Source organism: Molossus molossus, unplaced genomic scaffold, assembly GCF_014108415.1.
Source record: "Molossus molossus isolate mMolMol1 unplaced genomic scaffold, mMolMol1.p scaffold_m16_p_2, whole genome shotgun sequence".
In the NCBI taxonomy this organism is placed as follows: domain Eukaryota; kingdom Metazoa; phylum Chordata; class Mammalia; order Chiroptera; family Molossidae; genus Molossus; species Molossus molossus.
Window position 1 is genome coordinate 98,236,786 of NW_023425355.1, and position 14,071 is coordinate 98,250,856.

The 14,071-nt window shown below is 48.2% G+C and overlaps 1 protein-coding gene across 3 annotated transcripts; it reads left to right on the plus strand.

The window, feature by feature from the left end:
- The first annotated feature begins 9,896 nt into the window (after positions 1-9,896).
- HSD17B10 (hydroxysteroid 17-beta dehydrogenase 10) lies at positions 9,897-12,643 on the plus strand. Of its 3 annotated transcripts, none has more exons than XM_036270801.1 (6): positions 9,897-9,969; positions 10,312-10,476; positions 11,501-11,665; positions 11,793-11,921; positions 12,003-12,111; positions 12,309-12,643. In XM_036270801.1, the coding sequence occupies exons 1-6, from the start codon at positions 9,943-9,945 to the stop codon at positions 12,497-12,499; spliced, it is 786 nt and encodes a 261-aa protein (XP_036126694.1). In that variant the 5' UTR covers positions 9,897-9,942; the 3' UTR covers positions 12,500-12,643. The 3 variants fall into 3 exon arrangements, with proteins under 3 accessions (XP_036126694.1, XP_036126693.1, XP_036126695.1); XM_036270800.1 differs by having other exon boundaries at positions 9,926-10,193; XM_036270802.1 differs by having other exon boundaries at positions 9,926-10,111; positions 11,451-11,665.
- Positions 12,644-14,071: the final 1,428 nt, after the last annotated feature.

Consider the following 14,071-nt stretch of genomic DNA (forward strand, 5'->3'; position numbering starts at 1 on the left):
TCACCCCCTAAGGGCCAGACCAGAGGGCGCGGCCAGCTCTGCAGGGGCCTCGCCAACCTCACCAGACACAGAAGTGAGCGAGCACGCGTGCGCGGACAGCATCTCCACCCACAGCAGGCACCCCGCCTGCAGGCCCGGAGGGGCGGAGAGCGCATGCGCAGATTCCCGGCGCCGTTCCTGCCGGCAGGAAAAGGCAGAGTGGGTGGTGGCGCCAAGCTGACTTTGTGCGTCTCTGCGCCCCCTGCCGCCCTCTTTCTGTCCCCGGGTCTCGTTTTCCCACTCAGTCAGGTCAATAGGACAGCTCGGTCTCTCTCCGTTTCCGCTGTCAGTCCCTCTAATAAAATGAGCGAGTGAATGACAAGCATAGTGAATCTAAGGCGCCTTTGCTTAGAGTGGGTGCAGCCTGTACATGGATTGCCAGCCAATCCTTGGTTTCAGACGGGGTGTCTTTTCTTCCCCACCTAGAAGTAGCAGAAATAAAAGAGGAACTTGTCTCCAGCCCGAGATCCTTCGCCAGACCCTTTGAGTTCCATCGGGCCCTTTGAGGACCAGAGCCACCTTTGAGCTCCTGGTGATGACAGATCAGGGCCCCCAGACTAGGCCCCACACCCCTGCCACTGGGAGAGAGAGTCTCACTTGGCGCAAGTGGCCTGGGGTGGAGGGCACAGCACTAATACGGACCGCCTTTTATGGCAGACAGAACACACTCAGTTAAAGCGAGGATTCATTCCCATTTCAAGGTGGAGAAAATTGAGGCTGGGAGCCCAATACAACGTGACCCACATCCTCTCCTTCAGTGGGTGCGTGGTCAAGATTTATTACAGACACTGCCTCTAAAGTCTCACACCCCCACCCCGCTGGCTCCCCACTCCTCGGTGCTGCCCAATCACATTGGTGGGGTTTCACTAGCAGCTGCCTCCCCGCCCAGGCTGACTCCCCCCCCCCCCATTTATTCTGTTCCATTTATTCTGTTCCAAGTCTTTCCTGATTGTACCCAGGCCGAGCAGAGGGTAAAGGATTATCAGAATCTCTCCCTGGTCCTCCTGATTAGGCGCCCGAGGGAGGGACTAGAGAAATTAGTCTAACCTTGGGGCTGGAGAGCTGGGAGCCTCAGAAGGGCTAAGGCCCCGGCGTCCGCGTGTCTGGGAGGGAGAAGAAAGGTTCTGCCCGCATTGCCAGAGCCTCCCTCCTTCGGGCTCCCCTGCCCTGCCTACAGCGGCTGTCACTCCTAGCTCTGGTGCCAGCCGGCTCCCAGGTCCTTGCCTTCATTCCTACCTGCTTGCTTTCCCGCCCTCCTTGTGGTGTCCACATCCCCTCCCCCGCCCCACAGCCTCCCTGACTCCAGGCCTTTTTTCTTTCCTCTACCTCCATCTTGCCAGGATACCATCATCTCCCTCCTGCTCCTTCCCTCCCTCCAAAAACAAACAAACAAACAAACAAACACCCCCAACTGGCCCTATAATGGCTTCACTAAGCCTACAGACAACTCCCAGCTTTCTAGCTCTCCTGCTGGGTGGATGTGTAAACCATGAGGTAATTCTTCCAAGGCTGTGAAGGAATAGTGGGCATAAGTGGAATTGACACTGCACTGATCACAGTACTTACTGTTTCCACCAAATGATGCAGGTTTATTGTGATGTCACATGTACGCATTCATTCACTCAGCAAACACTGCCATCTGTTCTGCCCGGGGCCCTGTATGGCGTACCAGGGATACAGAGATCAGAACAGACCGCTGATCTGTCAGGAGATAAGTATTGGTTCAGAGGTGGGCATACAGAGCTGTGGGAGTCAGGGGGTGCATCTCATGGTCCTGAGGATAATCTGTGGGGTAGGGCTGCCAGACTTAGCAAATATAAATACAGGATGCCCACTTAGATATGAATTTAGATAAATAGCTAATAATTTTAGTTCATAACATACTTTTCATAATAGTATGTCCCAAATATTGCACGGGAGATACTCATACTAAAAATTATTTGTTGTTTATCTGAAATTCAAATTTAATTTACAAATCATCTGGCAGCACTACTGTGCGTTATTGCTGGAAAGTATAGTGTTATACAGGCTGAAGTCAGGAAGTCAGCAGCTGTGGATTATGGAGAGCCCTAAAAGTGAGGGAGAATCACTGAAAGAGTTTAAAGCAAGGAGGGTAACATAACAAAATTTGAAGTTTAGAAAGAGGCTTCTGCTGGCTTCTTGGAGGATCCTTTCAATAAGGACAGCAGTGGGATTTGACTGGATGCAACAGTACAAGAGATTTTGGATGTTGACAATAGGAAGATGAGAAAGAGGAAGTGCCAGATTTAAAAAGTATGTAGATTAGCCCTGGCCGGTTTGGCTCAGCGGTTAGAGCGTCGGCCTGTGGTCCGGAGAGACCCGGGTTCGGTTCCCGCTAAGGGCACGTACTTCGGTTGCAGTTTGTCCCCGGCCCTAGTTGGTCGTGCAGGTGGCAGCCACTCGATGTGTCCCTTTCACGTCGATGTTTCTCTCTCTCTCTCTCTTCCTCTCTCTCCCTCCCACTCTATCTGTACAAAAATTGGAAAAATGTCCTCGAGTGAGGATAAAAAAAAAAAAAAAAAAAAGTATGTAGATTAAATCAACAGGATTTAGCCATTGATTAGATGGCGTGAAAAGGGCATTGGCCCCAGGGTCTGGTTTTGGTGTCTATGAAGGTAGACACTGAGATAAAGCAAGTTTAGGGGGAAATAATGGAGTTTAATTTAAGACATGTTGGAGGTGCCTAAGAGCCATCTGGTGTAAGGGGCTACCAAATGATTGGCTATCTTATTCTGAAGTTTAGTGGAGAGGGGAGCTGGAGGTAGAGATTGGGAAGTCCTCAGCTGAGAGGCAGTATTGAAACCAGGAGATTAATGTGCTTCCCAGTGAGGGCACAGAAGAAAGGGAACCCGGGGAGGAGACCTAGAAGGAACAGTCCGAGAAGCAGGAGGAGCCAGGAAAATTAGGTGTCATGGAAGCCAAGGGGTGTTTCTAGGAGGAGGACGAAGTAATCATCCGTGTCAAACGCAGCTACAAAGTTCTGATTACACAAAGGCTGAACAAAGCCATTGATTTGGGCAATGCTAAAGCCGTCATGACCCTAGGCTGGCATCACACAGGCTCATTGGGATGTCAGCTCCATTCCTTCAAATGGTAAACACTCAGCTAGCATGTGTCCTCAGCGCACGCTCAGAGGCTCACCTGTCATTCTCATGTCCTGCACACTGCTTCAGAGTTTAAACCATTCATTCAAATTGTGCCCCAACTCACTTGGAAATAACAGGCACACATTTGGATCTTCTCTACACTCATCATTTGAGTTCCTTTATAGTTGCCCATGTCACCTCAGAACCAGCTGGAACTAGTGCAACTCTGCCTTTGCAGGGGTAACTGCAGGCCACAAGGGTTCAACAGTTTATCTTGTAGTTCTTATCTCCCAAGAGTGAAGACCACCTTTGTTTTTCTCTCATCTCCTGGTAAGGCTAATACCCCTTGGGGATTGTTTGTTCTGGGGTCCCTGACATGCCCTTTTGCTCACCTCTGGCCCTCATGCACTCAAACTGATGAATATCAGTTGAGTTAGATCTGTTCCCGATTTTCTTTTTTTTATCCTCACCTGAGGACATGTTTCCATTTTTTGTTCAGCTAGAGTGGGAGGGGGAGAGAGAGAGAAACATAGACGTGAAAGGGACACATCGAGTGGCTGCCACCCACACAACCCAACCAGGGCTGGGGACAAACTGCAACCGAGGTACGTGCCCTTAGCGGGAACCGAACCCGGGTCTCTCTGGACCACAGGCCGAAGCTCTAACCATTGAGCAAAACCAGCCAGGGCTTGATTTTATTTTTTCTTTTTTTGTTAATCCTCACCTGAGGATATTTTTCCATTTATTTTTAGAAAGAGTGGAAAGGAGAGAGAGAGAGAAAAAAAACATCGATGTGAGAAAGACACATCAATTGATTGCCTCCCACACGACCCCAACCAGGGCCAGGGATTAAACCCAAAGCCCAGGTACATGTTCCTGACAGGTAACCAAACCCGTGACCCTTTGGTCCACAGGCTGATGCTCTAACCACTGAACAAACTGGCTGGGGCTTTTCTCAATTTTCTAATGATCTTGAGGCAGAAGTTTGAACAATAAAGAAAAGGGATGTTCAATGGCACAAATCCCCAAGGAAGTGGGAGGGGCTGGGACCCAGAGCCCAGTAGGAAGAGCAAGCCCCAAACAAGACCTCGCTTCTCTGAGACCCAAGGAAAGGATAGTGTGGCTAGAGAGAATGTTGGAGATGACAAGAGGAAACATTCACCCAATGGCCTCCGTTTGCTCTAAACACAGGAGTTCTTAACCTAGAGTCCACAGCCCCTTTGGAGTCTGTAGAGAGAATTTAAGGAGCGCATTGACCTGGATAAGGGGGATGGGAACTGCATCTTTATTTTCACTAACGGAAATGTAGCATGTCCTTCTAGGGGATGTGAGTAATAAGCTATAGTAGTCTAGCAGTACCTGTGGCTTTGTCACCAATGGAAATCAGATTTTCATACCTTATTATGGTGGTTGCAGATCTCTCAAAATAATATCATTATTTTGAAATTATGGTAGTTACTAAATCTGTTGCTAGAGCTTGGTGTTTAATGTATTGATAAAGAAGCACATATAGTCGGGCTGGTGTGGCTCAGGGGTTGAGCGTCGACCCATGCACCAAGAGGTCACTGGTTCAATTCCGGGTCAGGACACATGCCCAGGTTGTGGGCCAAATCCCCATTGGGGAGCATGCGGGAGGTAGCCAATCGATGTTCTCGCTCATCAATGTTTCTATCTCTCTCTCCCTCTTCCCTCCTCTCTCTCTAAAAATCAATAAAGGGAAAAAATTAATTAAAAAAAAAAAGAAGCATATATAGTCCTGGCTGGTTTGGATCAGCAGTTAGAGCGTATGCCCATGAACCAAAGGGTTCAATTCCCGGTCAAGGGCACGTACCTGCATTGTAGGTTTGATCCCTGGCCCCATTAGGGGTCATGTGGGAAGCAGCCAATCAATGTGTCTCTCTCAGATTGATGTTTCTCTCCCTCTCTCTCCCTGCCGCCCTCCCTCCCACTCTATCTAAAAATCAATGGAGCCCTGGCCGGTTTGGCTCAGCGGTTAGAGCGTCGGCCTGCGGTACAGAGAGACCCGGGTTCGGTTCCCGCTAAGGGCACGTACCTCGGTTGCAGTTTGTCCCCGGCCCTGGTCGGTTGTGCGGGTGGCAGCCACTCGATGTGTCCCTTCATGTCGATGTTTCTCTCTCTCTGTTCCTCTCTCTCCCTCCCACTCTACCTGAACAAAAAATGGAAAAATGTCCTCGGGTGAGGATTAAAAAAAAAAGAAGAAGAAAAAATCAATGGAAAAGTATCCTTACTAACAAAGAAGAAGAAGAAGAAGAAGAAGAAGAAGAAGAAGAAGAAGAAGAAGAAGAAGAAGAAGAAGAAGAAGAAGCACATATATTAATATGTAACAGGTGTATTTCTTCTTATTATTATCCTCACCCGAGGACATTTTTTGATATTTTGTTCAGATAGAGTGGGAGGGAGAAAGAGAGAGAGAGAAACATCTACGTGAAAGGGACACATTGAGTGTTTGCCACCCACATGACCCAACCAGGGCCGGGGACAAACTGCAACCGAGGTACGTGCCCTTAGCGGGAATGGAACCCGGGTCTCTCTGGACCGCAGACCAACGCTCTAACCGCTGAGCCAAACCGGCCAGGGCTATTTCTTATTATTTTGATAATTGTATTTCTTTGTAAACCTATTTATCTTATGCATGCATTATTCTGAGAAGGGGTTTCTTAGAGTCCACCAGACTGCCAGAGGTGTCCACAGCATAAAAAAGGCTAAGGGACATTGCTCCGAAGACTAGCAGTAGCTAACATTTACATAGCTCTTGCCAAAGGCCAGGTACTGTCCGAAGTACCATATATATATATATATATATATATATATATATATATATATATATAGTTGTTAACTCTTTTATTCCTAACAACCCTACAAGGTAGGTGCTTTGATTATACCCATTTTACAGAAGAGGAAACTGAGGCACAACAGTTAAGTAATTTGCCCAAGGTCATTCAGCTAGTACATGATGGAGCCGAGATTCAAACCCAGGCCTTCTGGCTTCAGAGTCCATGCTAAAAAGTCAAGGACTTGAATTGGTAGAATGTCAAGGGGAAAATGGGTTGAGGGTGTAGCGAGAATGGGTAAAGAGAGAGGGGGAATGAGAGAGGGCCTACTCTGGCCAGGAGAAAAGTAGGAAGAGGCCACCAGGCTGGAAGAAAATAGAAAGGCTCACAGAACAGGGTTCAAGTAGATAAAAGAAGTGGTAGAGCGGAGGAGACCCGAGATGGATAAGAGAACATAGTCAGAGTGAGAGATGGTGGGGTGTAGATGCCAGGAATGGAGGGAGTCATTCCAGGGCAGGACAAGGTTAATAATGTGGCCTAGACAAAGTTGGTTAAAGTAGAGAGGAGGTGAAAGTCCCTAAAGTTGAGTAGATGAAGGAATCATGAAGCTGGGCCTGCAAATTCTCCCAAGATTGATTGGTTCATTGACTCATTAATTCATTCATGCATTTGTATTGAGTGTATAGTGCATGCCAGGCAGTGTTCTTGACACTGAGTAGCCAAGAGGTGAACCAGCAGGACAAGACTCTGCTGCCAGGGGCTTACTGTCCAGGAGGGGAAGAACCACACACACACACACACACACACACACACACACACACACACTGCCAGGTTAGACAAAGCTCAAAAGCCTTTAGCCACAATTTCACAATACCAGAAGTTCTGAAAAGAATAAGGTTGTTTTTCCATACTTTAGAGCCCAAATTCATTAGGTGACTAAACCTGACCTGAAGTAGCATGAGATTTATAGTCTCGATTCACATTTAGTGTACATTTTCATACTTCTCACACTAGAAATATTAATGTTTAATTATAAGTGATGCTCCAGACCTTTCTCAGTAGTTATGTAATATTGAGTATATGTCTTCCTTTCTAAAAATGAAAAAATTCTGAATTCTAAAACACATTTGGCCCCAAGGTTGGAAAAAAGATTATGGACCTGTAAGTGCTATGCAGAAAATTCAAGTATGCAATGTGTTGGTTTGCAAACTGACTCCTGTACACAGAAGGTAAGGAAGAAAGAGGCAAACCACTCCAGATTGGTAGGTGGCAGGTTTAATAAGCAAGGGAACTCACATATGAGGCTTGTCTTGGGTGGCCATAAAATGAATAAAACTCTATACTCACCCATTAGAATTTTAAAAGTTTATATGGAGGCCTTAACTGGGTTTGTTACCAGAAAGGGGACCTGGCCCTGAGCAGGTCTGCCTAGGGCCAGCTGGTAGTGTGTGGGTTCTTGACGTCGTGCAAGAAAAATTTAACATGAGTCCAGGTGAATTTTAGAGGACATTTATTAAAGCTGGGGACAGTGAAACAAGGAAAGGCTGAGGAAATGAGCTTAGGCTGGTCTGCTTTGGCTCACTAAGAAGTCAGAGAAAAGAGGGCCTTGGGGACAGGTTCAAGGGGTTTCCCGGGATGAACTGCTGCTGCCCATTGCTGCCCTGGTTGCAGGCCTTGTGGGGTCCCTTAGAGTCTAGGAGATGCACGCCTGTGGGGAAAGAAGGGTCGGGGGAGGCACACGAGTGCTCCTGGGAGGGAGAGCTTCAGCTGGACCTTCATTTTTTGAGGGGTTTTAAAGGTTGGGCATTTACGGGAGGTCTTAGGGGAGGATCTCGATAGAATATTCATCAGCTTTATGCTGATGTGCCAAACTGAGATTTATTCTCTTGACTTCATCTGCCTTTGGGTGTGGTTGACAAATGGCACTAATTGGATTTTGATGTCTCCCTGAGTAGGGTGATTTAAGCTATTTACGCTGTGGCTGGGGAGAAGTACAAATCATTTTCTCGTAAGTGTCCCTGGTTTAGGGAAGATAGGATTTACTAGATGGCTGCAAACTGCTGTTTAACTATCTGTCTCAGTTTCCCTATTTCACTTGTCCTGGCTTATTAGCCTGTCTCAGGTTCAGTCACATATACTGTCCTGATTGTTTCAACAGCACATTGCTCTATCAAGGCTGCATCCTTGAAACACTCCAGCTGTGGGAATGGTGGGTAGAGCATGCATTCCAAGGACAGGGGAGAGGGTGAGATGGCATCGATTTCCTGGTTCCAGCTGGCAGAACAACTGGCAGTTGCATTCTCTTGATGACCTCCTCCAACACAATGGAATAGTAACTAAGTGGCTACAGCTTGAGTGGTCAGGGAGTGGAGGTGACATTTAAGCAAATCATGCGAAAGGCAGTCATGCAAAGATCAGGGGGAGAGCATTCCAAGAAGGAACAGCTCATGTAACGATGAACACAAAAGAGGTCAATGAAGATGGAGCATACTGGGCCTGGTGAAGAGCTATAAATTGCTGGAAGGACTTTATGTAGTCAGAAAGATTGTGAGTTTGGTACTAAATCTTTTTTAAAAAAATTTTTTCTTTATTGATTTTAGAGAGAGGAAGAGAGAGATAGAAAGATTGATGAGAGAGAACACCTATTGGCCACCTCCTGCATGCTCCCCAATGGGGATTTGGCCCACAACTTGGGCATGTGCCCTGACCGGGAATAGAATCAGCGACCTCATGGTGCATGTGTCAATGCTTAACCACTGAGCCACACTGGCCAGGCAGTACTAAATCTTTTGATGAATATGGTATAATACCCATGAATGTGGTGGTTGTCAACAACCAGGAGGCCCAGAGGGAAGTCTTCCTGGGTGAGAAAATACATGGGGAGATAGTTTAATTAGAGGAAACAGCCCTGGCCGGTTTTGCTCAGCGGTTAGAGCATGGGCCTGTGGACCAGAGAGTCCCGGGTTTGGTTCCCGCTAGGGGCACATACCAATAATAATAATAATAATAATAATAATAATAATTGGAGGAAACAGACAGTCAAACAGGGCTGAACATGTAGAGTAAGATTAATGGCCTGAAGATCTTGGTTTGGGGAAAAGTACAGAAGGAAGTCAGATTAGCTAGGTTAGGTGGATTCAAGATTCTAATTGGGATGCTGGTTGAAAGATGTCATAGGATGACCACAGACTTAGGTCTTAAATAACAGCCTCTGACTGAGGTCCAATACACAATGTGTGATCTGGGCTTTGGGGTTCAAAACACCTTAAACACAGAGGACAGTAGAAAATGTTGAACTGGTGATGCCTCTCTGCTTATGCCTCTCTGGGCTTGTGCTTCTTAGTTGATCTGTCTCTGCATGTCTGTCTCCTGTCTTCTGTGTCTCTTAGTGGTTCTCCACAACCCTGTCTATATCTGTGATCCAACCTGGCATCTCTGTTCCTCACAATCTCTTTCTCAACATATTCCTCTCTATGTGACTCTCAGAATCTCCTTCTTTGTCTGTTCATGTCTGTGCCCTATTACCTGGTTCTCTTACCTTCCTTTGTCTGTGTCTATACTGTAATTGTCTCTTTTCCAACTGAACTGTGCTGTGCTGGAAGGCATGAACCCTTTCTTATTCCTCTGGGTATCCCCAGTGTCCCACACAAAACCTGCATATGAGAGTCTCTCTGTTACGTTTATACTTGAATGAAGAATTTTTCTGAGGAGTAAGGGACACTCAATCTCCTGCCCTCCCTGCCCCCCGCGGAGCTGGCTGCCTGCCCCGGGCCAGCTAAAGAGTTGGGCGGAGGGTGTGACATTCTGCTGCTCTTGGGTCCTTTCCCCAGGTGACACAACTCCTTGAGGGCACCTTGCCCTTTCCTAACTCTCTGAACAGCCAATCAGAGCAGTCAACCCACTCCCGGACGCCCCGCCCCCGCCGGCCCCGCCCCTCCGCCGGCCCCGCCCCGCTGTTCGCCATTTAGGGAGCGCGGCAGGCGGAGCAGGGGGAGACGGGAAAGATGTCCGCGGTGTGTCGGAGCGTGAAGGTATCCGGGCCCTCGCCCTTGCGGCTTGCCCCGTTGCACCTGCTGGGACTGTTGCGGCCGTGGAAGTAGGGGGAAGAGATCGGTGCTGGGAGAAATGGTCACCCGTATCTAGGCTTGGTATTGCGGCGATGGGGCTCGGAAGGTGAAGGTCAACTCTCCGTAGCACGCGTCTGTGGGGTGACTGGATGGACTGTCTGGGGAGGAAAAACCTAGAGGGCCCACTGGTAAGGAGAGGAGGCACACCTGAGTCACTCCGCAGGGGCGAATCAGAAAAGCCTGGAGAACAGGCATATATACGAAAGGGTCTGCACAGCGTAACCGTTAACCGTGCCCTCTTCCCAGGGCTTGGTCGCCATAATAACCGGAGGCGCCTCGGGCCTAGGTCTGGCCACGGCGGAACGACTGGTGGGGCAGGGGGCTACTGCTGTGCTTCTGGACGTGCCCAGCTCTGATGGGGAGGCCCAGGCCAAGAAGTTAGGGAAGAACTGCGCCTTCGCCCCAGCCGACGTAAGTGGGGTCACTTCACCTCTCCGCCGGATACTTGCCTGGGAACCCATGGGGTCCCCCCCTCCCATAGGGTACTGTCTATGTGAGTAGAGGACCCATTTCCTTTTGCCTTCACAGCAATGGGGATGGGGATTGCACATATCAGCATCTCCTGGAGTGGCTATGTATAGTTGAAAATTCATATGGTGCCCAGTAATTTTACTTATTTATTTTTAAATATTTTTCTTTATTGAGTTTAGAGAGAGAGAGGACCGGAGAGGGAGAGAGATAGAAACATTGATGAGAGAGAACATCAATTGGCCGCCTCCTACATGCCCCCCACTGGGGATTGGGCCTGCAACCTGGGCATGTGCCCTGACCAGGAATTGAACCTGGACCTCTCAGTCCAAGGGACCACACTCAATCCACTGAGCCACACTGGCCGGTCTCACCTGAGGATATTTTTCCATTGTTTTTGTGTTTGTTTGTTTTTTAAGATAGAGTGGAAGGGAGAGAGAGAGACATCAACGTGAGAGACACACATTGACTGGTTGCCTCCTGCACAATCCACCTGACCCAGGCTGGTACAGGGGATTGAACCTGCAACCCAGGCACATGCTCTTGACCGGGAATTGAACCTGTCACCTTTTGGTCTGTGGGCCGACACTCCAACCACTGAGCCAAACCAGCCAAGGCATGTATATTTCCAAAGGTGAAAAACTTCATGAAACAGACTACAGACAGTAAAACTTGATGCAGTCATCTTTGTAGATAGGGATACACAACTAGTCGTCTTCATCACTATTTCTCAAAACTGTGCTCTGATCCACAGCATCTGAGAATCTCCACTGATATGTGAATTTATCAAAAGAGGGCATAGATTTGAAAAATGTTTTGAAACACTGCTCTGTAGTGCCTAACATTTTCAGCTTTATCCCATTCTCAGGTTTTCTCTTGGCCTCTCCCTTATATAATTCTGCCCTCCTCTCCCATAGATTTAATGCTGAGTGTGTGTGCTGGGTGTGTGCTACTTCTCCCTCTAAAGGTGACCTCAGAGAAGGATGTACAAGCAGCCCTGACTCTAGCAAAAGAAAAGTTTGGCCGTGTGGACGTGGCAGTCAATTGTGCAGGCATTGCAGTAGCCGTCAAGACATACAACTTAAAGAAGAGCCAGGCCCATACCTTAGAGGACTTCCAGAGAGTTATCAATGTAAGGCCTTGGATGTTCTTCAGGGGTAGGAATAAGAGGTGTCTGGCTGTGGGTGCTCCCAAAGCTTTTAGGGGACAAAAGGCTGCCTCTGCCTCAGGTCCTAACCATGTCTCTATTGGTTCTCCAGGTGAACCTCATAGGCACCTTCAATGTGATCCGCCTTGTGGCTGGTGAGATGGGCCAGAATGAACCAGACCAGGGAGGCCAACGTGGAGTCATCATCAACACCGCCAGCGTTGCTGCCTTTGAGGGCCAGGTGTGTGAGCAGGGACAAGGCTTGTGCCTCCTCAGTGACTTGTTGGGGGCCTCCCACCTATGACCTCCACTCTTTCTCCAGGTTGGACAAGCTGCATACTCTGCTTCCAAGGGGGGCATAGTGGGCATGACACTGCCCATTGCTCGGGATCTGGCTCCCATGGGCATCCGGGTGATGACCATTGCTCCAGGTACACATATCTCCTCTCTGCCACACCTGGGACTGGATGGGATCCGTGGGCAATAGAGGGGGAAAGTGTCTGCCGCCTAAGCAGCAGCAGCCTTCCATCCAGGGCATAGGGAATCACTACAAGTAGGGCTAAGGAGACGGGGAACTGGGTAAACATGAAAGTGAGCGTGGGCCTCTGACTCTCTCTGTCTTGTCTAGGCCTGTTTGGCACCCCACTGCTGGCCAGCCTTCCAGAGAAAGTGCGCAACTTCCTGGCCAGCCAGGTGCCCTTCCCCAACCGACTGGGCGACCCTGCTGAGTATGCTCATCTGGTACAATTCATTATTGAGAACCCGTTCATCAATGGAGAGGTCATCCGGCTGGATGGGGCCATCCGCATGCAGCCTTGAAGGGAGAGGGCAAAGAAAATACATACTCTTTTACCCTTCCTTCCCCTGGCATACTGTACTCCAGTTTGGGAGGAAACCCAGTAGCCCTTTTGTAACCGCCCACTAGTCACCTTCTGTGCCTAATAAAGTCTATTTCTTTCTTTCTTTTTTTTTTATTTTTATTGTTGAATGTATTACAACTGTTCTTCATTTTTCCCCCATTAACCCCCCTCCTCCCCACTTCCGCCCCCTCCTGCCTTTTCCCACACTGTTGTCTGTGTCCATAGGTTATGCATATAAGTTCTTTGGTTTATTTCTTCCCTCCCCCCCCAACCCCCTTCCCTTTGAGATCTGTCAGTCTAGCAACCAATTTGTACTTATTTTTTTAAATTTATTTTTTATCCTCACCGGAGGACATTTTTTCCATTTTTTGTTCAGATAGAGTGGGAGAGAGAGAGAGAGAGAAAGAGAAACATTGGTGTGAAAGGGACACATCGAGTGGCTGCCACCCACACGACCCAATCAGGGCCGGGGACAAACTGCAACTGAGCTACGCACCCTTAGCAGGAACCGAATCCGGGTCTCTCTAGACCGCAGGCCAATGCTCTAACCGCTGAGCCAAGCCGGCCAGGGCCAATTTGTACTCCTTAATCCCTTTACCTTTTTCACCCATTCCCCCAACCCCCCTCCCATCTGGCAACCAACAAAATGTTCTCTATCTATGAGAATGTTTCTGTTCTGCCTGTTCATTTTGTTTGTAGATTCAATTGTCAATAGATATGTATTCGTTGCCATTTTGTTTGTTCATATATTTTATCTTTTTCTTCAAAAAGACCCTTCAACATTTCATATAATAACAGTTTGGTGGTGATGAACTCTTTTAACTTTTTCTTGTGTGGGAAACTCTTTATATGGCCATCGATTCTAAGTGACAGCTTTGCAGGATAGAGTCATCTTGGTTGTAGGTTCTTGCTCTTCATCACTCTGGATATTGCTTGCCCCTCCCTTCTGGCCTGCAAAGTTTCTTTTGAGAAATCAGCTGACAGTTTTATGGGAACTCCCTTGTAGGTAAATAACTGCTTTTCTCTTGCTGCTTGTAAGATTCTCTCCTTGTCTTGAACCTTCTGCATTTTGATGATGATGTGTGTTGGTGTCAGCCTCTTGGGGTTCATCTTGTTTGGGACTCTGTGCTTCCTGGACTTGTATCGTCTGTTTCCTTCACCAAGTTAGGGAAGTTTTATGCCATTATTGTTTCAGATAGGTTTTCAATTTCTTGTTCTCTCTCTTCTTCTGGCACCCCCAAGATGCGAATGTTGGCACGCTTGAAGTTGTCCCAGTGGCTCCTTACACTATCCTCATTTTTTTTTTTATCCTCACCCGAGGACATTTTTCCATTTTTTGCTGAGATAAAGTGGGAGGAAGAGAGAGAGAGAAACATTGACGTGAAAGGGACACATGGAGTGGTTGCCACCCACACAACCCAACCAGGGCCGGAGACAAACTGCAACCGAAGTACGTGCCCTTAGTGGGAACCGACCCTGGGACTCTCTGGACCGCAGGCCGATGCTCTAACTGCTGAGCCAAACTGGCCAG